General features: G+C 31.5%; 1 protein-coding gene and 1 long non-coding RNA gene across 4 annotated transcripts; one reads left to right on the forward strand and one right to left on the reverse strand.

Moving 5' to 3' along the window:
• Positions 1 to 398: 398 nt before the first annotated feature.
• LOC148613791 (uncharacterized) lies at positions 399 to 23170 on the reverse strand. Its single transcript, XM_088587384.1, has 11 exons — positions 23004 to 23170; positions 18113 to 18154; positions 17109 to 17201; positions 15723 to 15848; positions 13983 to 14179; positions 11484 to 11532; positions 10067 to 10175; positions 8206 to 8386; positions 7451 to 7645; positions 5802 to 5906; positions 399 to 4001 (listed from the first exon to the last, which is right to left on the reverse strand). Exons 1-11 carry the CDS (start codon positions 23044 to 23046, stop codon positions 3726 to 3728), a joined length of 1416 nt encoding a protein of 471 aa, XP_088443510.1. The 5' UTR covers positions 23047 to 23170; the 3' UTR covers positions 399 to 3725.
• Positions 23171 to 24433: 1263 nt separating this feature from the next.
• Positions 24434 to 27978, forward strand: LOC148613792 (uncharacterized). Of its 3 annotated transcripts, XR_015923460.1 has the most exons (3): positions 24447 to 25186; positions 26303 to 26341; positions 26553 to 27978. It is a non-coding gene; the product is annotated as an uncharacterized LOC148613792 (long non-coding RNA). The 3 variants fall into 3 exon arrangements; XR_015923459.1 differs by having other exon boundaries at positions 24434 to 25186; positions 26303 to 27978; XR_015923458.1 differs by lacking the exon at positions 26303 to 26341 and having other exon boundaries at positions 24446 to 25186.
• Positions 27979 to 27997: the final 19 nt, after the last annotated feature.

Here is a 27997-nt window from a genome sequence, read left to right on the forward strand (position 1 = left end):
GAAAATGGACCCCTAGGCAATTGTTCGCTATTTTTTCCAGAAATTAACAAAACAAAAAGGAGAGATACATATATCAGTAAGATTAGCATATTCCGAAAAAGGTTTTGGCGAGAAAAAATCTTCAAATTATTTTCAATAAGATTTAATTTTTTTCTCTATGAATAGTTTTGCAATTTAAAATGATAATTATTCAATGTTCAGTGATAAATACAAAACATATAATAAAGAACGAATTTGAGATCAAAGAGAAAACTATTCATTCGTGAGAACAAGATTGAGTATGGATTATTCTTAGGTAAAGAGTCAATTCTCGAGTGTAAAAGTAATTTGAGATAAGAATATAACAGACCTGGCTGTTATACATCGCAAATAACAACTAAAGAAAAAATAACAGTTGATAATGGAAGACCAGCTTCTCTTTATTCTAAAAATTAGTATCAACAACTTAACAAAATATATATAATATGAATAAAATGTGGCTAAAATAACAAATTACTGTAACATAAATTCAATTTTAAGATCATTGCACCTCCTGGAATATACAGATTTCCCATTTTTGCTAGCATTGCTCGAGGTTTTGCATATCAATTGTATGCTTGTATGTGCATTGTGCAGACCATGTAATATCCCATGGATCCGGAATGTGCATGAAGGAAAGACAATTTTTTACCTGCTTGGCAGATTTTTTGCAGTGATTTTTACAAGAAAATTTATTGGGAAAACGTAAAGTGTATTCATCTACAACTGACATAATGTAGGACAGAATATTTTTACCTCAAGATGCATAAAAATCATTATTTTTTTATAATTATTAGGGCAGGAAATTGTTTTGTAAAAAAAATCTCTTACTGTGAGTGTGTCATGTATTGATCCTGTGTGTTAGGGTACTCTATATCAAGCATTTTATTAATCATGTTTAGCTATAATTATTTCAATAATTTGTTATTTAAATAAATAAATTATGTCCCTCCATTATGAAATACATATCAGATAGACAGTATTAATCACTTCGGGAGGGGGTCATGGGCCATTGGCATTGGCCCTAAAAAAACGCAAAAAATGACCAAAAAAGATAGGCATTGAGTCAATGGCCCATTTTTGTGTAAAAAGAATGCATTATTCCATTATTGGCCAATTGTAATACTTGAAATCACCCATTTCATGTCACAAGAATGGGCTATTAACCCAATACATGTATTAGAAAATTCATGAGTTAATTCTGAATTACAGTAAGGATACTGAATTGCATTAATGAAATTTAAAAATAATATAGCTTAGTCGAATCTTCTTGCTTAGTGTTCAGTGAAAATCATAAAATATGTTAGCACACAAATGAATACTTGTATGTTATCTGATTATTAATATTGTTGAAGTAAAATCATTTTTTTCATGAATTCTGTTTGTTTCTAAATGAAAAAAAAAACAACCAATATTCCTTCTATTCTAATGTACATATTTCATGATAATATGCAAGAGTTAAAACTGTTGAGTTTATTCTAGTGCACATGACATACTCAAGTTTTAAAATTTTTTGACATACAGTGAAACCTGTCTAGACAGAGTCTCCATTGAACTGAGAAATTTGTTTGGTCTAGGCAGATGTTCAGTTTGTGCTGTTAAATAGATATTGATCTGGTATGATTGGCCTAAAGAAAATATCTGGTTCTTAAAGATTTGAATCTGGTATGATTGGCCTAAAGAAAATATTTGGTTCTCAAAGATTTCTTGTTTATCCAGAGTTTGGGTCAGACAGGTTCTTCTGTACAAGGTAAACCTAGATAGAGTTATATGTACAAAAAATAAGAAAAATAATAATAAATACAAAGAATATAACTGCAAAAAAAAACAAGGTAAACCAGTACCTTAAACAAAAAAAAAATACATGGTAGGCCACACAAAGTCAATTTCTTGTTTCTCTGACCACTTTTCACGGAAACAAAGAATTGCAGTAATGAATTCATTTTACCACTTTATTGCCTCAAAAAGTGATTAGGGTGCTTGTTATATTGTAAATTGCCAGAATAAAATATAAAAAGGGTTACCTTTTGTTTTTATTTTACTGATATGGCAATAAAAATTTATAATGAGACACCCTAATAAGAGACAGGGTGACAGCATTAGAACCAAAAAATTGTTTAAAGTTGGCCTTAAATACATGAATGATTACTAATTATAATGATTGAATAAAAATGAGTCTACAACTAGTTGTTCTAAATTATCTTCATATAAACCTTTGTTAAGTAGTAAAGGAATTCCTAAGGTTTATGGTAAACATTGGTAAATCTATTGACAAAACAAAACCAGGAACAATACATGGGCAAATTTATATCCTTGGTTTTCACACAATTTTTCCCATATTTAGCAAATAAAATTTATGACAGATTTCATACATGAAGTTCATGTTATGTGAATTTCATGTAAAAAAATCACATTAATTTCATGAGAAGTTCATGTGATGTTTACATGAAGCTAACATTTGTATGAATAAAGTCTGTATATGAATGTCATGAGAAAATTTCACTGCTGATCATTAAAGGTCAAGCCACATGAAAGAGGAAGAATTTTTATGACATTTGGCCCATGCCAATATCATCTGAATATGTATACAGTTCTTGGTACATTCAAGAGATACAGAATCACAATTAGGGACTTTGTTACATCTGAGATATTTATATTGACCTAAATATTCTTCAAGAATGTTCAATCAAAGACCCCCTAGACATAGAGGGCCATCCAACATATACCGCTCTCCCCTTTGATAATTCTGGATAATTTTTTGAATGAAATCTTTATTATTTACAAAGTTTATCCAAAAAATGGTGTTGCCTTGACTTGCCGGATTTTTAATTCAATTTATGTCCTTTACCTGAAACCTTAGATCTACCCAAGTATATGGACTAAAATCAGGGGCCTGCTGGGTATTTTTTATGCATTTATCACCAAACAAAAAAAAACATTAACAAAAAGGTATACTGATGCTCTTATCAGAAAATTAATGTTTTTTTATTGACATTAACTACACATTTATGATAATAAGTAATAATTGTGGTAAAAGAGAGACAACTCTGGTTTTATTCATTGGTCAAACAAATTGTAGTTCTCTTTTTGCACACAATAAAATATACTTTTAAAATGTTGTAAAAAATCCTCTGACCCTATCTTAATTGGAAACAATAAAATTAACTGCTATACTGATGCCCCAAATGCCCAATCCTCTATTTTAGGGCGTAAATGTGGGACAAAAACAATTTTATTCTATAGACATAAGTAATGAATTACATTAAAAACAAGTTTACTAATGATGAGGCCCAAACATCAAGAAAATAGTTACACACATTATGATTAACCTGAGACATGGGATATGTCAGAGACAGACACTGAGGCAGGAGCACACATGTCTGTCACCTGAGTTAAAATAAAGCTTTTTTTTCTTTAAAACTGGACTTCAACCTTAGTTTTGTACAAGAGTAACAAACTATTACTCAGAGGAGAGTACCCATAATTCAATGTTCTATACTCCTTACTCTATTAGACGGATGGAGCATTGAATTCTTTAACATTAAATGATTTAATGGACAGTCTTTTCAGTGATTTAATGGGCCGTCTTTAATAAAGTAAAGACATCACAGATAACTGAAACAATTTTGATTAGTAAGCTATTTGGATTCTATGATGATAAAGGGGACTAGCCCCCATTTCTTTAAAATAAAATGGTCCTTTCTCATCTACCACAAAAATGCAGCTTTGATCTTCTTCATGTAGTCTTCAACTTCATCCACCATCTTTGCCGACTCCAATCTTGCATGTTGCATTTTTGCCCTGTTATTTACAATCATGTCAGAAATTCCTTGTATGTCTTCTTTTGACCTTGGAATGTCATTGTTCATTTTTACCTCTTCCCAAGAGTGTTCACAAAGGAAAGACAACTCTTCATCTTGATCTTTCATTTTTGCAATTATTGCTGGACATTCTTTGAGAATTGCTTTGCAAACAACAGCAAACTGTAAAAAAAATAAGTACTTCCATTTTACTTCACTACAGAAGTGTTACAGTCATCATCATCATTTGAATGACCAATATCAGGGGCGGATCCAGACATTTTGAAAAGGAGGGTGTCAGATGGGGTTCCTCGATTAAAGGGGGTGATAGGGAATTATTTACCATTTTTTGTCAATTTAACCAATAAGAACGACAAACTTTCCAATAAAATGGAGGGTGCACCACCACTTCACCTGTCACTGAATATAAAAGTTCTATCTCACAAACGAGACATGCTGTCTTCAGTTAGAGTTTATGCCTTACCTGATTATCAACCAACTGCAGAACTCAACACTTCCCAGATTATACACACATACAATGTGACAGGTGATACTAGCAGAGCAAGACATGTTTATCATACCAAAAAAAACCTGATGTCACTTCTAGGATTTCGTGTAAGTACAAAATACAAATGCTTAAGAATTTTGTGTGCACTCTTGATTTCTTTATCATCAGTTTGTGTGCACTCTTGTTTTCTTCATCATCAGTTTTATATGAAACTGTATTTTATTTTGTTAGCTTTATTGTGTATGTAGTCTATCCAGCCACTCAAAGAAACAACTTTTACTTTAACTATTAGATCCATAAAAAGTTATAAGTTTAAAATCTTTCTTAGAGTCATTCAGAATTAGATCTACCTTAGAGATGTATTTGAAACAAGCTATATGTCCCCTGATGCTGCAAAAAAGGTTGAAGTGCAAAAGTACCATAACTCCTGTAAAATTTGTCAAATCTAAATGGTATCACAATATGATCAAGTTCAAATGTTGACTAATAATCGACACAAAATTTGAACAAAATCCATCAAGTGGTTTCAGAGGAGTTGTGTCTACAAGTGTGACTGGAGGGACACCAGTATTTCTATGTTGCAACATATATTTTATATCTGATGAAAGGAAGCCTGAAACAATATATTTATGGAACAGAAAAATGATTTTCTTTCATAAAAGCCTTTTCCTAAAACATACTTCAGGTGAAATGCTGGCATAAATCAGTTTTCGCCCTTCTAAAAGATTCCATTGATTTTTCTCCAGCTACATTTTAATATAAAGATTACATGAAACAATAGTTGAATTTGATACTTTGAAGCATTTTTCTACATATAAAAAAAAAATCAATAATCAATCAATAAATAACCCCCTGCATGATTTTTACAATGATGATAACTAACTAAGTACTAATTGATGTAAAATGAAGACACAGTTTATTTGATTTAAAGTGCAGAAAAACCCAATAACTAAACTATGGTCTACAAATGCCATATTTGTCCAATGGCACAAAACAGAGGGGGACATAGAAATACCAGTGTCCCTGTGTCTGTCCATCCGCAACACTTTGTGAACGCAACTCCTTGGAAACCACAGGATGAATTTCATTCTAATTTCATATGATTGTTAGTCATCATACACAGTTAATCGTAATGCACCACCATATTAATTTGAAAAATTTTTAATGGAATTATGGCATTTTTGCACTTCAATTTTTTTTGGCAGAGGCAGATGACATACACCTACGTGTATCAATCTTATTTCTAATTGCAGTCCTAGATACTTATCAGTACTTTGGATAAAACATCATATTCATCAACCAGATCAAAAACAAAAGCTCTTGCAAAATGCCAATTTCAACTATCTACATAAAAATAATACTGTTTTTGAATTCAGAAATAAGAGTGAATTTTGATAATTGTACATGCAAATATCACCTCCTACCTGTCATTTGTAAAGACTACTACTAAATACAGGAAACAATGTAATCTTTACCTCATTATGGAAGATTTTGAGTAAAACTCTGATATATTTCTCTGGTTTGAAGTCAGAATCCTTGGATGTAACTTCCAATCTACAGAAATCTTCATCCTTCTTCACCTGAAATTATGACAATTATTGTGATAAGGCATACAAATATCGTTCAATTTATTTTATATCTGAATTTTCTACTGTTGAATGTATTCGAAATAGAAGAACACATGCATTTGTTGTATTGCACTTTTGTAGAACTTCTCAGAGCAGCCATTTGGATTTGAGGGGACCAGCTGAAAATGTTCCATTAAAACCAAATGTTTTAACAGAGAATGTTAAAGGATGGCTCATTGTAATTCTGAAGATCATTAAAATGGCCCATTCTCAAAACTTTAATCTAAATTGCTGTCAGTGCAGATTGGACTACATTTTTTCAATATTTGTGATTTTGAGTACTTCTTTTATACTATTGATGCTTGGATTTAGATCTGCCTGTGTATTCTAAAATTGCTGATGAGAGATTACTCCTTGAATCACATGTACAGTACAGCATTTGAAATTTGCAATACATATACTTTTATTAGTGGTATTTTTGTGTTGGCTTCTTTTGGGTATCAAAGTACAATGCACATTTACAGTACCTGAACTGATCCGTGCAACTAAAATTCTGATCGGTCATTGATCACTGATTGGTTTCCGATAGGTCATCGATCCGTCAAACAAATAAAATCCATTAAACCGGTGATCATATCATGTGACCACTGAGTGGTCAATATATTTTACGGATTCCGTTGTTTTGTTTGTCAATTTCAACACATATTTACAAAACGCAATAGATTTAAACATCAATTAATTTCTTTTATTTTACATTTGTTATATTTAAAATTAGGTAAATTCAATATGTTAGTATATTAAATTCGTTCCAGTGGAAAATCTTAAATTTACATGAACCGATCATCTGTCTCTTTACATAACAAAACTGCGGTCAGATCGGTCAACAGTCATCAGTTATAGATCCGTCATCAATCAATCAGTCAGCGGTCATCAATCCTTCAAATAGTTGCATGGATCAGTTCAGGAACTGTAACATAATATTCTACTTCGTGTTATCCTAAAAATTCTTGTATTGCTTATGGGTTGGAGATACAGTAGAAACTTATGACTTTATGATATGAATAAGAGCTGTGAGTGACTTAACTAAGTGATACTCACTACTACCAACTTATAAACACTACATGTACATTTGTACATGTCAAACCCTTGGTTGGTTTATCTCACTTTGCAAGTAAGTATCCAGTGATTAAACATTTTGCTTCATGTGCATTGTCATATGATACAAAACTTTTATATAAAGTTTCATCAAAATCCATTTCATAATTATTTTTTTTTACATAAACAGACAGACAGACAGGCAGACAAACAGACATACAGAGAGAAAAAAGTGTTTCATATACATCGAAACACTGTAACTGCAATGGATATAAAAAAAAATATTTCTATACAGAAATTATTCAATTCTGCATTTTGGAATCTTCTTTTATATGGAAGTGAGACATTACTAAAATTTCTCTTTCATTTTTAAGTTTTTAAAATCCTATTTATTCAGGGTCAAATATTTCTAAAACACTACTTGCTCATTTCACTGCTTCACTCCTCCAATAAGCTCTTACCTTTAATTTGCCCTTTTCACCAATATTTTTCCTCAAAGCAACCATACAATCCTCCAAACTAGCTGCATCCTCTTCTTCAAAAATATGAGCATTAATACAAGATTCTCGCAACTTCTCCAACCCCTTGTTGTGGTAATCTTTCAGCATCTTCACTTTTCTAACTGACACTTCAGCAACTTTGAAAACACTGTCGAACTGTTAGAAAAGGAATAAAAATATGACCAAGATTAGAAAAAAAAATATTCCTGTCAGTGATTACTTAATAATTCTAACTAAGTAAATTTCATGCCATTCATCTCTGCATTTAAATCAATGTCAGTTTTAAAAACTGACAAGATTATGTGTTCTGCAAAATTCAAAATTAGAATACACTCAGAAACACATGCTTAGGGCAAGTGCCAAATTTTTTGCAAATTGAATTACCTCCCTTCATATACTGCTGACAAAGGATATAACACTAGCAAATTTTAAAGTTATAAAAACTGTCTTATCAAAAAAAAAAAAGTTTAAGCCATACAAAAAATTACGACTACTGATTTGTAAAGCTGTTTTTCTGTCAGCAATTGTTTTTGTCATATACAATTATAGTACACTTCTGCTAGAGAAAACTCTCTAGACTATGTGACATAGGGTGAATGATGTAGAATTCAAATTTCCACATATAATGCATACAAAAAATGCTTTCTTTTTCACGTGTATTGTGTACTTGTGCAGCTGAATCTCTGTCCTTATAAGGTAATAAACACGATACATACTGTTTCTATGTCTGTCATTTCAAGCCCTTCATATTCTAGAATCTTATTTTTGGCTTTTACATTCTTAGTTTCCTTGGGCTTCCATTTGTTCAACCCATACTTTGTCTGAAGAACATGTCTCAGAAGAAACTGAATGCCTTCTGCAACCAATCCATCAGGGTCCTTAGCTGAAGCTGTAATGCTGGAGATATAAAAGAGAAAATGAAAAATTAAAACTAGGATAAAAAAGAATAAATGAACTATCAAACTGACAGACAAATGGACAGATAAACTCAGTGGTAAAGGAATAAATGACTGAATGAATATACTCCATTTTCAAAAATATAAACTTACTCAAAACTGATTGATCTCCACTTACTTTATCATGTTTATATAGATATGTTTTCTTATATATTATTTTTTCTTAAATGTTTTATGGCAGTTCATAGCCTCTAGTTAGTTAAGGCAGTTTTACATGTTTGCAAAGATAAATATTTCAAGCAATACTAAATTAAGACCAACTTACCAATACAAATGATTCAAAAACTATAATATACAGGGAATTAGTCTTGTCCACCAGACTTTTATAGTAGCATACATATATGTATATATGTATACATGTATACATATATGAAAATGCATACAATTAAAAGGATATCGTGAATGTACAGGATGGAGTGCAACAAATATATATCACACATGCTTGAGGCTGTATGCATAATAGGCATTAATGAAACAATTAGGTATACCAAGCCACATAATGTAGAAAAAGGAGATGGCAAGTTGTTGAAAATTACATAATTTGTAAACAACATTTGGGATTATGCTGAAAATTGAACTTAACTTGTTATAGATATAATACTTAACAATTCTGCTAAGTTTAAATAAAATTCATTGATCAATTCTCAAGTTATCGTCTGGAAACTGTTGAGGGACATACAAACAGACAGACAGACAGACAGCAAACTTTTTCAGAGGGTATCACAGAAAACCTCGCCACTTCATGTGGTATTATAATAAAATGTTAGGCTTTTCTTCAGTCAAATTTCCTCAAAAAAGGTTAAATTTGCCTTAAGCTTGAATGCTCACACTTATATTAGAATTGAAATATAAAATGACCAAAATAATACATAAAAAAGTAACAAAAGGAAATGAGTAACTTGGACTCCACTTAACACTGGGAGCATGGACCAGGTGCACCGGTAGGATAAGTGTCTTCTGCTTTTCTAGAACCAACTACTGAGTTGCTCATGATATGTCAAGCCCAGGGTAGACAAACGAGGAAACGAAAACTATGACATGTTAAAATACATGTGAAAAAAACTAGTTAAAATTTTCTCTTTCAATCATCCAGTTAACAATCTAAGTTCATCAGGAAATGGTCATTCAAACAAAAGAAAACTAACTCTATCCTTTCAAGTTAACTAGAGTGAAAACTGCCTAAACCAAATCCTGAATAATCAGAAAACCTGTCTAAACCAAACCCTGAATAATATGAAAACCTGTTGAAACCAAACCCTGAATAATCAGAAAACATGTCAAAACCAAACCCTGAATAATCAGAAAACCTGTCTTAACCAAACCCCAAATAATCAGAAAACCTGTCGAAACCAAACCCTAAATAATCAGAAAACCTGTCAAACCAAACCCTGAATAATCAGAAAACCTGTTGAAACAAAACCCTGAAAAATCTGAAAACCTGTCAAAACCAAATTTCTTTTAAACTTCAAAGTTGTTTTGGTTAAGACAGGTTTTTAGTTTTCAAAGTTAAAATTACATTCAAACTGATGTGTAGGATTTAACAAGTGTCTGGTTTAGACAGGATTTTTTGTTATTCAGGGTTCAGTTTAAACACTGTATTTTACTTGGAGTAATATCATACCTTCCATAGAAATTGCCCTTAGTTTTGATTTTATCCAGAAGTTTGACACAATCAGGTTTATCATCCTCTGTTATGTTCCAAATTGTCTTAGCACCGCTTTCATCTTTTACTACAAGATACAATTACCAAATACAGTCCTAATTAAGTAAAGCTTCATAGATTAATAAGAATAATGCAAAAAAAAAACAGAAACAATTATAAATGGGAATGTGTCAAAGAGACAACAGCGCTTCAAAACTCGAATTCAACATACATAATTTGTGACCGAGTTCATATGAAGTACATGTGAAAGTGATGTGAACTGAACCATCACATGAAATTCACATGAATTTATCATATAAAGATTGTATGCAGTGAATTTAACATGAAAATCACATTAATTTCCTGTCATTTCAATGTAAATCTTGATTCGATGTTTTTTTTTTGCCAAAGTATGGCCTAAATTTAAAAAAAAACACAAGAGAATCAGATAAAATGTTACACTCCTTGTTTACATTTCCCATTTCAGCATACATGCACTATCAATAATAAGTTTACTGAGCATTTTGTGTTCATTTAAACACATGATAAACACACAACAGAAGCATTCCTTCAAATGCACAGTAGGAACATTTGTTTAAATGTTTTACACAATCATTCATATAAATGCATGTTACAAGAGTTTAATTAAACGCATGATAGCCAACTCATTATTTGCTTATTCAACTACTAAACTTATATTTTTCAACAAAAAAAAAAAAATTTTCTTTACATAGAAATGACAGGAAATTGATGTGATTTTCATGTTAAATTCACTGCATACAATCTTTATTCAACAGGTCGTAGTTTACCTTTCCTCATCTACCCCAGACCTGTCTTTTTATGAGCAACTCAGCGGGTGTTTCTAGAAAAGCAGAGTACGCTTACCCTACCGGTGCACCTGGTCCATGCTCCCAGTTTTTAGTGGAGTCCGAGTTGCTCATTTACTTTTGTTACTTTGTATGTATGATTTTAGTTACTTTATGTTCTTTGTTGTGTTTGTCTGTTTTCCATGTCTGGTCTTTGTCCCTGGATTAAATTCTTTTGATTACCACAATAACCTTGGTTCCCTTAATTATTCTTTCTTCCTTAATTATAAGTACTAATATTTTTCATCCTAGTTTATATGCATTTAAACGCATGCTAAAAGCATTCTTTTATGGTGCATTAAAACGCATGCTAAGTGTTCATTTATCATGCTTTTAAACACACACTGGAAGTGTTCTTTTATTGTGCATTTAAATGAACGATGAGAGCATTTGTTTATACACACAATAGGAGCATTTGTTTATTGTGCCTTTGGTGAGTGTTTTGCTTGCATTTAGGTATTGTACCTGTGGGAAACTTAAATATCTCAAATCTACCCTTAATAGTAACTGTAGCTTAGAATGTGCCATACCTGTGGCTCTCATTTCCTTGAGTTTTTCTGTGTATCCATCATCTTCTATCTGGAAGTATAAAAAGAAAGGTAATAACATTAAAAAAAAAAAAATGAGGGACAAGACAAATAATTAGTAACACTTTTATCTTAGTAAACAATTCAAAATTTTTGAAAAAGCAATTTTATCTTTAAAAATATACATTACATGTAAAAAAGACACGAAAATAAGATAGCAGTAACCTATTGTTCACTGTTAGGATCTTCTTCGGACTAAGAGTTCAGAGTTCATCCCATTAAAACAAAATAATTTGAACTAGAGTTTTCTCTCTTTTGCCATATACTCATACCAAAAACTTCTTTCCAAAATTCACACAGTGGCGGATCCAAGGTGCCCACTGCCCCCTCCCCTTAGAAAAGAAATTGTTGAAAAATTGTTTGTGTTCAATCATGAAAAACACTCATTTCATGATCCTCACCAGTGATCCTGTCAAGAAATTTTTTTTGGGGACCCCTTACCTAAAACTCTGGATCTGCCACAGGTACATGTATTCCCAGATATTTTGCAACATCAATTAAAAAGCCATTCTGCAACTCAATCTTTACAGAATTAAAAAAATAATTTTAAAAAAGTCTCTATCAACCCATTCTGAATAGATTAATAAGAAAGAATATTATTACCATGGATACCTGATGAAAAAGTATTCTAAAGTATAAGAAGTTGAGAAGTTTAATGGTGCAATTATTTAATGTGAATGAGAGAGTCAAAGTTAAATTTTTCATTATGAATTGTTTTCTTTGTCATTAATGTCAATTACAATGTAGGTCCAAACTTTTTTTTTCACTATAAGCTGTTTGTAACAGGATGAGATGTCTATCCTGTATCATTTTTACCAAGAGTATGGTCCTACATTCCTTAAAACAGTTACGTTTTCCATTTTAGCATTCATGGATTTGTGCATTTGCTGAGTGTTTTGCATTCATTTAAATGCACCATAACCCACAAAAGAAGCATTCATTTAAAACAACAAATCAAGGGTTAATTTAAACACAAAATAAAAGCACTCGTTTAAACTCTCATGCACTTAGGTGTGTGTGGGAAACCTAAATGTCTTAATGAGTGCACATATTAGCAATATCATGAGGTTTCTGTTTCAGAGAAAAATGATTGTATTCCTGAAACTTGATAGATATCCCATATTCACCAAAGAGCCCTGGCCCCGCCCTACAAAACTTGAAAAATTACTTAAGTCCGAGAAAATCAATTTCAAAGACTTTGATGGAAGTTAAGAATAATCTCAGACTTAAGTATTTTTTAACTTTTGTGGCACTGGGGCCTGAGTTTAAGTAAAAAAAAAATTCCTTCCAAGATGACTAGAAATTCTTCACAATTTGTCAGATCTTCTTATCCTTCTTAACATCATACTGTACCTTGGTCTTCAGTTGAAGCTGCATCATAGAATTCATATTTTTTAAAACATTAATTGACCAGCTTTGAAACTACTGCCCTAGGGACCTCATGTCTTTTAATGGAACAGCCCTGAGGTCCTATGGCAGATATTAAGTAGCTGTCTTGGTAAGACTCATGCAAAATCTGAAAAATGTGATAAACCCCAAAAAAGGCTACATATTTTTATTTTTGTAATTAAGTTGTTTTATGGGTCTATGTTATAAAATGCATAATTATTCACTCAAATCTGCCTGCTCTTAGGAGATAATCAACATTGAAAATCCAGTAGATTGTATTGTATTTGAGTGTCATTTACAGAATTAAAAATTAAATTAATTAAAAAATCCCTTAATTTTGAAATCTACAGTGCATTCTACATAATTTTTATCTCTTAAGAGCACAGGTTATATGAAAAACTGAAGATAATTTCTGTTTACTATGGGAATCCAAACAAAATAACAAAAAAAATATGTAGGCTTTTTACCTATAAATCATATTTTGCATGATTCTTAGCTGGAGTGGTATATAAATACATTTGAGGCAATCATTTGCCCAATTAAAGATACCTCCCATTGAATTAATCAGATACACTGAGCCTAACATTTATTGTGCAAGCTCACAGACACAACTGCTTCAGGTAGGCATGTCATCCCACTTGGATACATAATTCGACTTCAATCTCCAAATATGCCATGTGCATTGGTAAGAACAAGTAACTATCAATTTTACAGTCATTTGTGTAACTCAGCCTGAGCTGGTGATCAAACCAATAACCACAGAATTTGAGGCTAGCATGCTTCATCAGGCCAACATGATCAGCAGTCATATGGTAGCTTAAAAAGGCCAAACATCAGTTTAACAGATAAGGGTTGATTTGTTGAAGAGTGATTTGTTTACTAAATGATGATGGTTGTACAATCATGACGATACTTGCACAGATTGATTCAGGTACTGTAGGTAACTCTCAGTAAATGTATTGTCTTACTAGATTTAAATCTTGCTATCTTCAAAATCAGTTTGTGATATATACACATGTAAAGAACAAAATACTGAATAATATAAAATTATACCAGATCAAATTTGTTGCCAAGCAACAAAACAGGAAATGTCTCTGGATCAACTGGTTTCTTTTCCATGGTTGTTGTCTCAATTTTGCCACCTTCTGAACTTTCAACAATGGGGACTGTCTCAAATGTGTTGTTTACCACAATTCTTTTCCACACAGGGCCCATCTCAATACTGTTATCATCATTTATATCCACAATTACTGAAATAAAAATAAGTCTGTTTACATGCAGAACTGTTCTTGATCAGGTTTTATCATAGAAAACTTCTGCATGCCAATATATTTGATCAGAAACTCACAACTAAAAGGTACTTAATTATTAAAGAAATAATTCATGGGTGTGTGGTATTATTGTACTCATTTACACATGGGCAGAGTATTTGTATTTGATTATTTTAAACTAAATGTTGATAAGGTATAAAATATGAATATAAAGGCTAATTCATGGGGTGGGGGAGGTGATGTTGTATTCTTTTACACATGAGCTGGGTTTTAATATTCCATTATTTTATATAGAGTGATAGTGAGGTATAAAATACAAATATAAAGGCCAACCCATGCTTAAATGATTACTTCACCATACCTAACATGAATCATTTCTATTCTGATACAACAAAAAGATTATTTCTGCATACAAATTGCACACAGCCAATTATATCTGGTAATATATAGGTCCTCATATCAAAATAATTAAATTTTAACAACTTCTATCTCATTTAAAAGGAATAGGGCCTAAGACAAAAAAAACACATTTTTTGCCATAGCCCAACCTTCCCATTAATCCCATTCTCCACTAAATGGAAATTTTTTTTGGATGTTGGAATATTGTTCATCTTTTTAAAAAAAAATTCTTACATCATTTAATGAGTTGTTTTTATGCCATTGATTACAACATTAACTATACATTTTTTTTAGTAACAGCATTTACTCTAATACAAATCTTTATATAAATCTTTAGCAAATTAAAGTTCGTTCTGACTTGGAATGATTTTGGAGAAAAAATATACTTAGATACCTACCAACCAAATCCTTTTTTGAGCACCCAGGCTATGCAAAGAAAAATATTTTCAAATCCGGCCTAGTTGATTTAGGTATGGTATTTACAGATTTTAAGAAACTGTCCATGTAAAAATCAGGCAGATCCTTTGATCCCACTGATTTTTTTTTCAATGTAACTTATATACCATGTGTATGTCAAAAAGAATTAGGTTTTCTTAATCGACAATGGATGGCTCAGAAAATGATTTTAAGGTTCCCTAACAAAGCAACCAAATTTTGCTCAAATTAAAGAGTTATCTCCCTTTCTCAAATGAATTTCAATGCTTTCTATGTAACTTATTTCTCTTTAAACGTTGCAGTTAATCCAAAACCAAAATTCAATTTTGTGAAAAAGATGAAATGGGTAAAAATTAATTTCTTGGTTTTAAGGAACTCCCTCATCACCTCGGACTGAAGGGTGCCTCAAAACCCATTTAATATTATTTCAATAAAATAAGAACAAGAACTTCCCTCATCATTTTTTTCTATGGACAATGTAAAAAGCCCTCCTCAAATCTGTCTTTATTGGGGGATAAAAGATAAAAAGAAATACCACCCTCTCTCATTTGTTTTCATGTGAAATGGTCTGAGAAACAAGATATTGAATTTGACTGGCCTTGGCTAACATTTTTTTTAAATTTTTATGTACATACCAATAGCAGCATAAACATTTGTTGAAAATTATTTTAGTTTTTTGTGTACATACCAATAGCAGCATCTAGGTTTTTGAAGTATGTACTATAGAGGTCAATATCTTCCTGTCCTGGAATGTCCCAAACTGTCAAGGCTACTACAGAATGTCCAGGGATGTTTATCTTCCTAACAGCACTCTCTAGATAAAACAATAAAAGAACAAATTATCTTAGAGAGATAAAAATAGACTGAATTTCCTCTGACCTTACAATCCTCCTCTTTTTTATTCAGATAATGTCCAGTTGGGAGGGGGGAATAGCAAGGTCAGAGGAAAGTCAGACTAAGAGAGAAATAACCTTATTAATATATCAAACATTGAAACATGTACATGTATATGTTGATAGCTACTACAGTCCCTGACCGATCCGTGCAATTATTGAAGGACTGATGACCACTGATTGAATGATCACTGATTTATCAATAACTGATGACTGGTGATTGATCTGATCACAGTTATGTAAAATGACGGATAATTGGTTCATGTAAATTTTAGAATTTCCATTGAAAGGAATCATATAAAACCATCTTAAATTTTAATTAAATTTAAGATATTAAATCCGCATATAGCATTTTGTTAAAAAATAGAAGAAATGTTAAATAAAAGTACAAATTGAAGTTTTATTCTATTGCATTTGGTAAATATGTATAAAAATTGACAAACAAAACAACAGAATCCGTAAAATATAGTAACCGCTCAGTGATCATGTGATGCAATCACTAGTTTGATAGATTGGTTTTACAGTTTGATGACTAATCCAAAACTGATTGGTGATTGACGGCCAATAGCAATTACAGTTGCATGGATCGGTTCAAGAATAATAAAGATAACCAAGATTAAAGTAAAAATCAAAATAATATATTCAAAGTATAAAGACTAGACAAGGATAATAAACACACAAAACAAAGAACATGAAGTACTGGTAACCAAAATTACAAGTACAAAGAAACAGAAGTAAATGAGCAACACAGACTCTGCTAACCTTAAAAGATGGATGGAGAGGTGTTGAGGAGCTTTTTTATATTTTATTATAAAAATAGTAAGGATTAGCACCTCAGATTTAAAAGAATCACACTGCTGAGAGTGCAAGACAGAAAAAAGGGTATCTCTCCTTGGAGTTCTCCATCAGTAAGGGCTGTTCCATTAAAAGATATAGTGAAAGTACTAAACATACAGACAGACAGACAGACAGGGTAATTCCTACATACCCCCTGCCCAAAAATTGATTGCAGGGGGTATAATACATCATACAAGACCTTCTTAGGAATTAATAAAGATTTTTCTAACTTACATGTTTTAAAAATACACAGATCTAAATACAGATGCAGATAGAACCATAAAAACTGTCAATATTTCTGTACATGTATGCTGTTGTTGTTTCTATTTTCCAATTTGACATACCTATCACAGGCTTTTTGGTTGGTATATACATTGTGGTGAATTGATTCTTTAAATATCTGTTAATGACTGATGTCTTTCCAACTTCTCTGTCTCCTGTAAATAAGAAACATTAGACTAAACAAGATTTGCAAATACCGTATATCAAGCTAAGAACACCAAACTCAACCATTTTTGTCAAATTATGTGGTACATTAAATTATATTGATTGATTGATTGTTGAGGTTTAACGCCTGAGCAGCAATATTTCAGCTATATCCAGGCGATGAACATGAAATGGATGATAAAATAAACATGAAATGAAAAATGGGATAGGACACAAGAACAATAGGGTCGACGATTGCCTCAGGAAAAAGAGAGAGGTGGGTAGGATCGGGCAATTTCGCCTTCAGTGGTAGAGCAAAAAGGTTCCTACACAGATAGAATATCACAGCAGGGTATACATGTGAAGAACGTGGCATCATTCCTAACACGTTGAACCACTATGATTTGCGGTCAGGTTTTCTGTATTATGCCCTGACAACCCCAGCATGTAGCATGCAAGTGGTACCCAATTCCACCACCTTGGGCACACAACCCAATTGCTCTGTGGGCAGAGCACCCTTACCCCTGACCAAGGTTTTGAGCACTATTTAGTCGCCCGTTACAACAAGCTTAGCACTGCTGTGGACCTATTCTTTTGACACCCGGACCTGCACAGGGCCATTTAGTTAGAAGTAGATTATAAGTGAGGAACCTGAAAAAAGATACTAGTAGACATGGTAAAAGTCATAAAACAAAAGCAACATTCCAAATATCTTAGCATTCACTCAATAGATGAGAAAAATGTTACAGAAAAGTATAAAAGACAGGGTGGTTGCAATATAAGCACTTCACATAATACCAAATTTCCTTTTGTCTTGGTCAATTATTTGGTAATATTAAGAAATAATATAACATGCCTTATACTTTAAATACTTGTTTTGTAATTGTTTGCAATGTGGTTTCCTCTATCCTAAAACACTTACCCACAACTGCAACTTTCAACTTAGGAATATTGTCCATGTTACCTGAAAAAAAATCCAATTTATACTGCAGACGTACTTGCATTAATTTGAATACAAAACTAAAGATACTGTGAGAAAGCTCACAAAGAAAATATTCACAGCTTCGAAATAAGTTTAATGTTAAATGTAAAACCCTATAACTCGATTACATGTATCTCGCTTTGAAGTCCTCTGATAATACAGTACCTGAACCGATCCATGCAACTAAAATTGCGCTCTGTCATCGATCACCGATCAGTTTCCGATCAATCATCCGATCCATTAAACCAGTGATAGCATCACGCGACCACAGAGCGGTCAATATATTTTATGGTTTCCGTTGTTTTCTTTGTCAATTTTACACATATATACATAATGCAATGGATTAAAATTTATATTTTTATTTTACATTTCTTTTATTTTTAAGAGATCATTCATCCTTTTACATAACAAAACTGCATTCAGATTGGTCACCGGTCATCGGTTATCGATCAGTCAAATCGTTGCACAGATCGGTTCAAGGACTGTAACTATATTTCTTCATGCACATTTACATGTACATACAGGTATGATGCCTAAAAATCCTTTGAGCAGTTTAAAAGTAGATCAGCTTACAACAGATGTGGACAGAAAAATAAATTGACAGGGTGATATAATGCCCAAACTTTTTTGGTGGTACAAAAAGGAATAAATCTTTCATACAAATGGGTCTGACAGAAATGGCCGAATTTCATAAAACAGGAAGCATAATTCCCACAGGCCTGAGATCTGATCCCACAATATATGGGACCCATACCTGATGCTGGATACCAAATACAAGAGGCTGTGATTAGTAGTTGCTGAGAAAAATGATACCAAAATAATTTCAATGCCCACCCACCAACTAACAAGCACCACACTAAAACCATGTGAAATTGGTCAACAATTGACAAATGTTCTAAAGTTGGGAGCGTAAGACACTAGTGAAGACAGACAGAAAGTGGAAAGGGGTAATGCATCAAACGTGTAGAACTCTTTAATATTCATACAAAAACAGCATTCCATATCATTTCAACTTTCCTTAAATACATTTGTTGTCCAAAGCTACATGTAACACTCTTTACTTTTGAATTTAATAAACTATATAATCTCTATTTTTCATACAAATTCCCTGAAAACTACATAAAAGCAGTTTTTGGTGACATTATTATGCCTCAACTATTAAAAAAAAAATCTTGTAATTTTTGTATGCTAAGATTCAGATATCTCATATAGATAGAAGTGTTTTATCAAATATTCCCAGTGAAGTAAATTTTTATTATTCACATTGTGATATAAATTTGGTAATTCCACTCTTGCCATTTCTCCTGTCACAACTTTGATATCAATCTGTCAATCACCGAATTTAAAATGTTGAAAATATTGATAAATTATGATGAGAAATCTATATAAACAATAGGATAATCAATTGATTATTCACTCTTTCCAATTAATTATCCTATTAGTAATTGGAAAGGCTTCTATATGTAGCACTCTGTGTCTGTATGAAAAGGTCAAACAATCTGTTTGGAATAACGTCCAACAAAACAATTATTCATGTTTCTTCAAGACCCCCTAAAGTTCATATAGAAGGTCACTGACACTCTGTTCTATTACTGTACCTGAACCAATCAGTGCAAAAATAGATGACTTGGGTCATCGATCACTGATCAGTTTCCAATCAGTCACCCAATCCATAAAACTGGTGATCACATCACATGACCACTGAGAGATTAATATATTTTATGGATTCCATTTTTTGGTTTGTCAATTTTTACACATATTTACTAAATGCAATATTTTTAAACATCATTTAATTACTTCTGTTTTTTATTTCTTTAATTTTTAACAAAATACAATATGTGGATTTCATATCTTAAATTTAACATAAATTTAATATTGTTTTATATTCTAAAATCTATACATGTTATGTAAACAAATCATCCATCATTTTACATAACAAAACTGTGATCAGGTAACCTGTCATCGGTTATTGATCTGTCAGAGATCATTCAGTCAGATGTCATCAATCCTTCAAATAGATGCACAGGTTTGGTTCAGAAACTGTACCATTGACATATGATATTGTAGGAATCACTAGCTGAATAGGAATTCTAATTTACCTTCAACCATTGGCAAACGAAAGTCATAATGCTGGCTGGGTTTCAAAGTAAAGTATATATGTTTCAACACCTATAATTGCAATGACTCAAACTAAGTTAGACAAGTCTAGAAAACCATGACATTTTTTGACACATTTTTTTAAATCTGATGTTTGAAGGTGAGTTTCAGGCAACTAAGCAAAATGAAAATAAGTCTTTAAGACAGCACAATTATTTGGACTAATTTAGTCAGACATGTCATGTCCAGTCCATACAATTTGCACAAGAATTCAGTAAAATAAATTCAAAGTTGGCTAATTTCCTATGATTTTTTTTTCCTTTAAGATTTTTCTAAATTAGGTCAAAACTTAAGCATTTTCTTTCTCATTTTATATTTAAAAAACATAAAAAATTGGAACTTATTATCAATTCAAAACATGCTACATCAACAACAATATTGTCTTCATCCTCTTACAAACCTTGAGAGTGTTTACGTTTCCAGCACAAACAATACCCTAATACACGCTAAACCCTCACCAAACGGAAGATAAATGAACGCTTCTATCGTGCATTTAAACGAACACTCCTATTGTGTGTTCAAAGTATGATAAATGAACACTCCCAGCGTCTTTTAAACACACGATAGACAAATGCTAATATCCTGCATTTAAACACACAATAGATGAACAATGAAAAATAATGATATTAACAAATATTATGAAAAAAGAAAAAATAGGAAATAAAATTAATGAAATTATATAAATTAATAATAGCAAAAAATATGAAAATAACAGTTGAATCAAGGAAATAATCAAAGTACAAAAATATCCTGTGTTTAAACGAACACTCCAAGAGAGCATTTAAACAAATGCTTCTATTGTGTGTTTAAACGGACCCAAAATGATGTGTATATGCATGATAAACGATGCACGAAAGATAAAATGGGAAATGTGAACACTTCAAGGAGTGTACAAGTCCAACCAACTTCATATTAACATAATTAATTCAATGAAAATAACACAAATCATGTTTTGTTGTTAAAATTTTCACATGGATGAAAGTGGAAATATTTTTAGCTGTTGATGTTCAAAAGAAGCCTACTGAAAAAAAAATCTATTTGGTTGGAACTCAAGCACTTAAAAACAAACATGGATAATTGTATAAGATAATTTGTTTTGTATTGAAATTTTGTATATGTGTATTACTATTTTTAAATATACATGAACACATTCATTTAAGTAAATATTTTTCAGGATAATATCTTGGGTAAAAAGCTATTCATTTAAAACATCCTGTGAAATAGCATTCTGAAAGCTATTTAATATCTTAAAAAGTTTGTCACTTATACATGTATCAAGGTCAACTGGGGTCAACAGGTGTCAGATTGCTTGACATTGCAATGGGAGCCAAGGAAACAGAAACTTGATTCAACTTCACCCAAGAATTTTTAAATGATATACATCTATCATAAAAGCATTTCAGATATATTAACTTTCGGAGACGTATTATCGCGTTACTATCACTGTTCTTGGAGCCTTTGAATCCTGATATCCTTTCTTTATTTAGTATAAAACCATGAACCTTTTCCCACCAGATTCGACATAAATAGTGAATATGAAAGTCGTCTATTGGGTTTAAAATTACTTTGTTTCACTGACTTCAAAATGTTATTCAGAGTCTGAGACAAATCTGGGGTCATTCAGAGCAAACTAGCAAGTGTCAATTCATGATAGTCATACCTTGTTAAGTTGAAGTCAAAGGGACCATGCAAAAATGATTGAGTTATCCGAGATTCAAGTAATCTGAGGTTGAGGATAAACCGGAAATACTAGTAATTTGGTCAATGATTGTTTCTGTATTAAATTTTACGATGTACATCATTTTTTGTGCATGTACATGTCCATGTACTTCACTTTAAACGGTACTTTGTAATGTCTTGTGTTTCATATCAGAAGATATTTTTTTTGTATGTTGTATATGTATATCATGTTTGAAATACTGAACGGCACCAAGTGTGTCAGTGAAATTTCCTTTTTTATTTTTTCTACATCAAAAACGCCATAGTTCATAACATGCTGCTTTGTTTGATTCACAATCAGGAGTATCGTCAAACCATGTGCTCTACATCATTACAATAAAATTTCAAATTCACTAGCGAAACGAATGTAGTGGTTGAAATACCCTTACTATAGTCTGTTAGATGTTTCATTAAATAGTCAGATACCATTACAATTCATCTGTATTTTTTTTTAAATTTTTATCAAAATATCCGATACCACTATTAGTGTAAATTCTGATGTGTTATTAATACAATTTGATTCTTTTCACAACGTGCAATTTTAAATTAATTAAATAAACAAATCAAACCATAAAGAGTGTCAACAAATTAATTTTAAAAGCCACGCTAATCGTTGTTAGAACACACTTCGATCAAGGTTTGTAATAAATCAATCAGTTTTTCAACTAATTACTTGACTTCGAGACATCAGGGTTCATTAACCTTGAAGTCCTATCAACTCAAGGGGACTGATTGATTACCTCAAGTTATCCGAGGTTTCAATTCATCTGAGTTCGAGTCATCCGAGGTAAAATTGTATTGGAGTATGGGGAGTTTTGCTGGGACTTTGTAATTAGTTCGAGTTATCCGATATTTCGACTAATCCGAGTTCGACACAGCGAGGTTCGACTGTATTGCCTAGTATTGGATGTTACTGTTACAGTGTTAGGCCTACAATAATGCGTGAACCACTTACGTTGGTTATCATTGTGAATGTCGGAACTACAGGATGCCCCCATACTGTCACGTTTTGATTCTGTCTTTTTTTCTCTTATAAATACTGTTTAGAACTATAGGCTTAAGTTGTTTTTTCCAGTGTCAAATCGCACTAGCTGCCGCCATGTTGTTTACAAGTTGTCATGTGGAGAAAAACTAATTATAGAAAAATATCGGACATAACCGGAATTAAAAATGCGGAACTGTCAAAGCTCCACCGGGGCGGATAAAGGGCACAGGTACTTGAGGACGGGATTTTTTTTTTTTTTTTTTTTTTTTGTTAAAAAGAAAATGAAATACGAAGTTATGTGTTATAACAGCAAATATTGCACTTATATACCATTCGACCCCCACATGCCATGCAGAAAAACTTCATATTATAAGTGAAATATTTGCTGTTATAATACATAACTTCGTACTTTATTTTTCTTGTTAAAAAAAAAAAGAATCCTGACCCCTAGTACTTGCAACCCGCCCCTTTTTTCTTCTGGATATTGATATGTCGGGTGTAGGGTTATCCGACATATCAATATCCAAATAGAAAATAGGAGGGTTGCAAGGTCAGAGTAAATTCGGACTAAATATAGATGTGCAAATAGAATTAAAGCGAGGCAATAAAATTGGACCCTAGAGGCTGAGCAAATTTTGTAAAAAAAAATAAATTAATAAATAAATAAAATTATAAATATCACAATATTTAAGACACTTATATTTATCTTAAAGGGTAACGAGGGAATCAGGTGAGTATTTACCCCCCCCCCCCCCCAAAAAAAAAAGAAAAGAAAGAAAGAAAAAAGAAAAATCCAAAGACTGTTTTATTGTTAGTATATACACCATATTTGTGAAATTATCGGTATTGTGAATGTTGTATATTTTTGGCTAAATTTCGATGTTCCAACAGTTACATATACCTGCATAGCCGGAACACTAGGTTGCTGAAGCTTCATTTTTATCTTTGATAAATCCTATTTTTGTTATTTTTGTTTTAGTTTATGTTATTCATTTGCCATATGTTGTTTTAATATGAGTATATCATACTAGTTTTTTTTTACCAATTTCGTCACGCCAAATTTATTAATGAGAAGAAAGTGTTTTTCGTTATAATATTTCATTAATCACATATATTGATTCATACATGTAATAATGGTATTGCGTAATTTGTGGTTTTGTCATTTTCATTCGTTTTATTCATTCAAAATTTAAACTTGCCCACTGGAAATTTACGATCCTCATTAATGCAACTTTTGTCATCCATACAGATTTAATATGAATATAACAAAAGAAATTTAATTGTAGGTTATCAAATAAGAATTAAGCATGTTCTATTTTAAGAATAGATATAAAAATAACTTAGAAACCATGATTATTTATTATCGACATTTTCGAAAAATCTTTTATTCTCAGAATTTAGGGAGGTCGGTAGTGCGTTTATCGATATTCTTGCGAGAGCAAAATTCTCTATTTTGAGTCAACTTTAACACGTTAGAAAATGGTTAAAAATCCATTGCATGACAATAAAAATATATGTAATTGAAGATGAGACATTTCTCTTTCTAAATATACAACTTTCATTGTTATTGGAGTTGATGGTCATTTGGTACAAACGTTTGAAGTGACGATACTTTGAGAAAAATGGCCGCCTGAAAAACTATGTGTCAAAGATCATACCTATTTCAAAATTCATTCCGCAAGCTATTACTGGACCGATTTTCTTCATTTATGGCTTAAATTTTTGGAAATATCTTCAATTTTGATAATCCGGTTGTCAGGCTAATTTTTTGGTTACAAAACATATTTTTTACGTCATTTTAAGGAAAAACATGTTGAAAAAAAATAGTTTTTGCGTACCCGGAATGCACTGACAGTCGGATTCCGAAAATTTAATCCTTTCTGCGTCCATCCGTAACCCTGGTTTCAGAAGAAAAACAATAATAGCTTGCGGAATCGATTGGATATTAGGGTGGTCAGGGCGTGGTTTTCACAAAAATTAAAGCGGGACCGGTTATCGTTCTTGCTAACCGGATGTTACTGATCCGCCATAGCTTCTGTTAAGATTTTCGAACACTCGTGGATAAATGCCTTTTACCGACTGTTTTCTGGACGGATTTTTGACTGGTGGTGCAGACAACGATGGACCTAGGCCATGGAGGCCAATCACTTACGGTAAGTACCTAAATTATGTCTAATATAAGCCTAATCGCCCTGTTTCCGTAAGGTCAAATTCTAGAATGACCTTTTATCATCTGCAAGCTTAAAAACTATATTCACCTTCTTGGAAGGTCTGATTTTCGTTTGATTCTGCATGAGCTGATTTAAAAAGATTACTCTCATTTAGCATTAGTTGGAATATGTTTCCATAACATTTTTATTAAACGATGAATATGTAATGAGGTAAATTCTCCCAACGTTTGATTGCAATCCATTCAAAATCTTTCGGACTTTATCGACTTTCCTATATTATCGGAAGTCTCTGTATTTTACCTTGATTTTTTTCTATTGGTTGGGAGAATTTGCACATATTGCATTTAATTTCCTTGACAATTCAATTTTAATTTATATGTAGTGCCCAATTTATATGAAACTCACATGTTTAAGCATAAACCTTCTTTATATTTATTTTAACTGTTTTATTTATTCAAAATTATCATATGTAGAAAAAAAATCAACCTTAAATTGCTTCTTCAAATGATACACAACTTTTTTTTCTGGTTTTCATTTTATCAGTTAATATATATTAATTATGATTTTTATTAGAACAATTATCATGTAGCCCTGCTTGTACTTTACCTGATAAATAGAAGTTATTTGATGAGATTTATATATGTGGCAATTGCATATTTTACATATGACCTGCATCTTCTTAAGTTTACTTTATATATTCATGTACAATTTTTAACAGCTAACTTACATATTCATTTTTTAGAGGATTGTAGATGCTCTACTTATTTAATATTCATATACATGTACAATTGCTTGGAAAAGGTTTAAAATCCTAGTAATATACATTATTTATCATTTAATTTTAATTAATTTATGGTTTAATATTTTTTGGCCTTTTTAGGATCACATTGATTGACTCATAATACCAATCTTTTGTTGTATGTATATGAAACATACTTGTACTATGTTTTTTCTTCTAATTATTGATTTATTTCAGAAGAAAGTATTAGTAAACAGGCTGCCTAAATATTTATTTTATTTTGTCATATAAAAAGTAAACACTGATGTAAATTTTATTATGATTTAGTTTTATTTTCTGTTTGTTTTTCATCATTTTAGTTTCATTTTGTTGAGTTCTGGAGATGTTTTGAATTCATGGTAAGTTAGTTTTTATACTTTGATTTAGTTTAGTAGCTTTATTTATTTTAATAATAAAACTTTTGAGTCTTTTAATTATGGTAACAAATAAGCATTTACATTTGAATCATATATTACTTACAAGAACTGTCGATTAGTTTTGTGTTTAGACTCTGCTTTAAAACTGCCTCACAGTACATATTCATTGAATTCCACTACTTGTTTATTTCAGATGGCCTGAGCAGCATAGTGGGCTATGCTATGAGACGAATATGGGCCGAGTCTGAGGTAGGACCATGTGGGGTACAGTAAGTAGGGTAGTTCCAGACACAACTGAACCCGATAACCTGATTGGTAAGAGAGTTCAACACTTGATAGAAGAACCAGACGGATCACGCAGCGAAATTATTCATATTAAGTTTTTTAACATAACATTAATATAACCGTATAAAACAATCTTCTTGTTTTGAAATGAAGATAATTATTCTGGAAAAGGAAGTTTGGTGTTTTTAACTCCTTGCCACATCTTTTGTCAACCGCTTTGTGAGCAACCAATATCAAATAAAGTTTTACATTTTTTCAGATTGTTAGCAAACCAGATTATGATTTAATAGAAAGTAAACTAACTGTAAGTAAATTGATAAGGTAAATGATGTTAATAGGTGTAATGTCCTTATGTACATAATCTCTTTTGTAGATTTGGCAGACATAGTAGATCCTGGTGAAGAAACCCTTCTGGCCTGAAATGGAAACTTCGAAAAGTTCATTAAACTTAATCAAATGATGATATTTTGTTTATTATCATTTAATGTACATAATAGTACACATGAGGAAACAGCTAGGGCTTCAAAGTTCCATAGTGAAAGGATGCGCATTGGTTCAAGTCAATGTATTCATAAAAATTTTCTCAATTTCTTGGGAAAACAGCATTTGTTTTTGAAATTTTATTCAATTTTAACATAATAATGAGATTATTATTATGTTAAAAGACCCTATTTAAACAAGAAAACATTACAAGACTACATTAGGAATCTTAGAATTGACCAGACCTTGATATAATATTATTTTGCCACTTTTTGCGGCAAAAATGTATGTTTATTTTGATTATCGTCTGGCTTCATTTAAGGTATAGGCCTAACAAATTTTCATCCACATTAAACATTTTATAGCAAAATAAGATGAAAGTATCTTCATGTGATAGCTTAGATTCTAAGCTTTAAAATGGTACCACATAAGTATATGGTAGGTTGATATTTTGATCAATATAAGCATAAATATGCGGGTTTTTTTTTAAATCTGAAATTTTCAAAAATGTTCGATTTACCCCCATTTTTCAACATTTGCTTGTTGGTTTTTAAATATAATTCAATTATTTCTTGATAAAAATGTGTTTTTACATATTTAATCACAATAACAATAACTGTCATGTGCTAAAAACTGCTTTTAAATTCAAAATGTCTTTTTTTGTCTGACCTTTCGCCATTTTTTCCACTGAAAATAGCTCTAAAATTTACCCTAAAATGTAAATTTTCGACCTCAAAAAATTTTTTTGAGCTAAAAAACATGATTTTTCAAGTCAAGCAACTTTATTGCCACACAAAACAAGTGACAGAAAAAATTAATTATTTTTTTTGAATTCTTAGTAAGCAAAAATGTATTTTTTTGTTGAAAAAACAC

The sequence above is a fragment of the Perna viridis genome, chromosome 6 (genome assembly GCF_037379345.1).
Source record: "Perna viridis isolate PV_CMFRI_1.1 ecotype Kerala chromosome 6, ASM3737934v1, whole genome shotgun sequence".
NCBI lineage: Eukaryota > Metazoa > Mollusca > Bivalvia > Mytilida > Mytilidae > Perna > Perna viridis.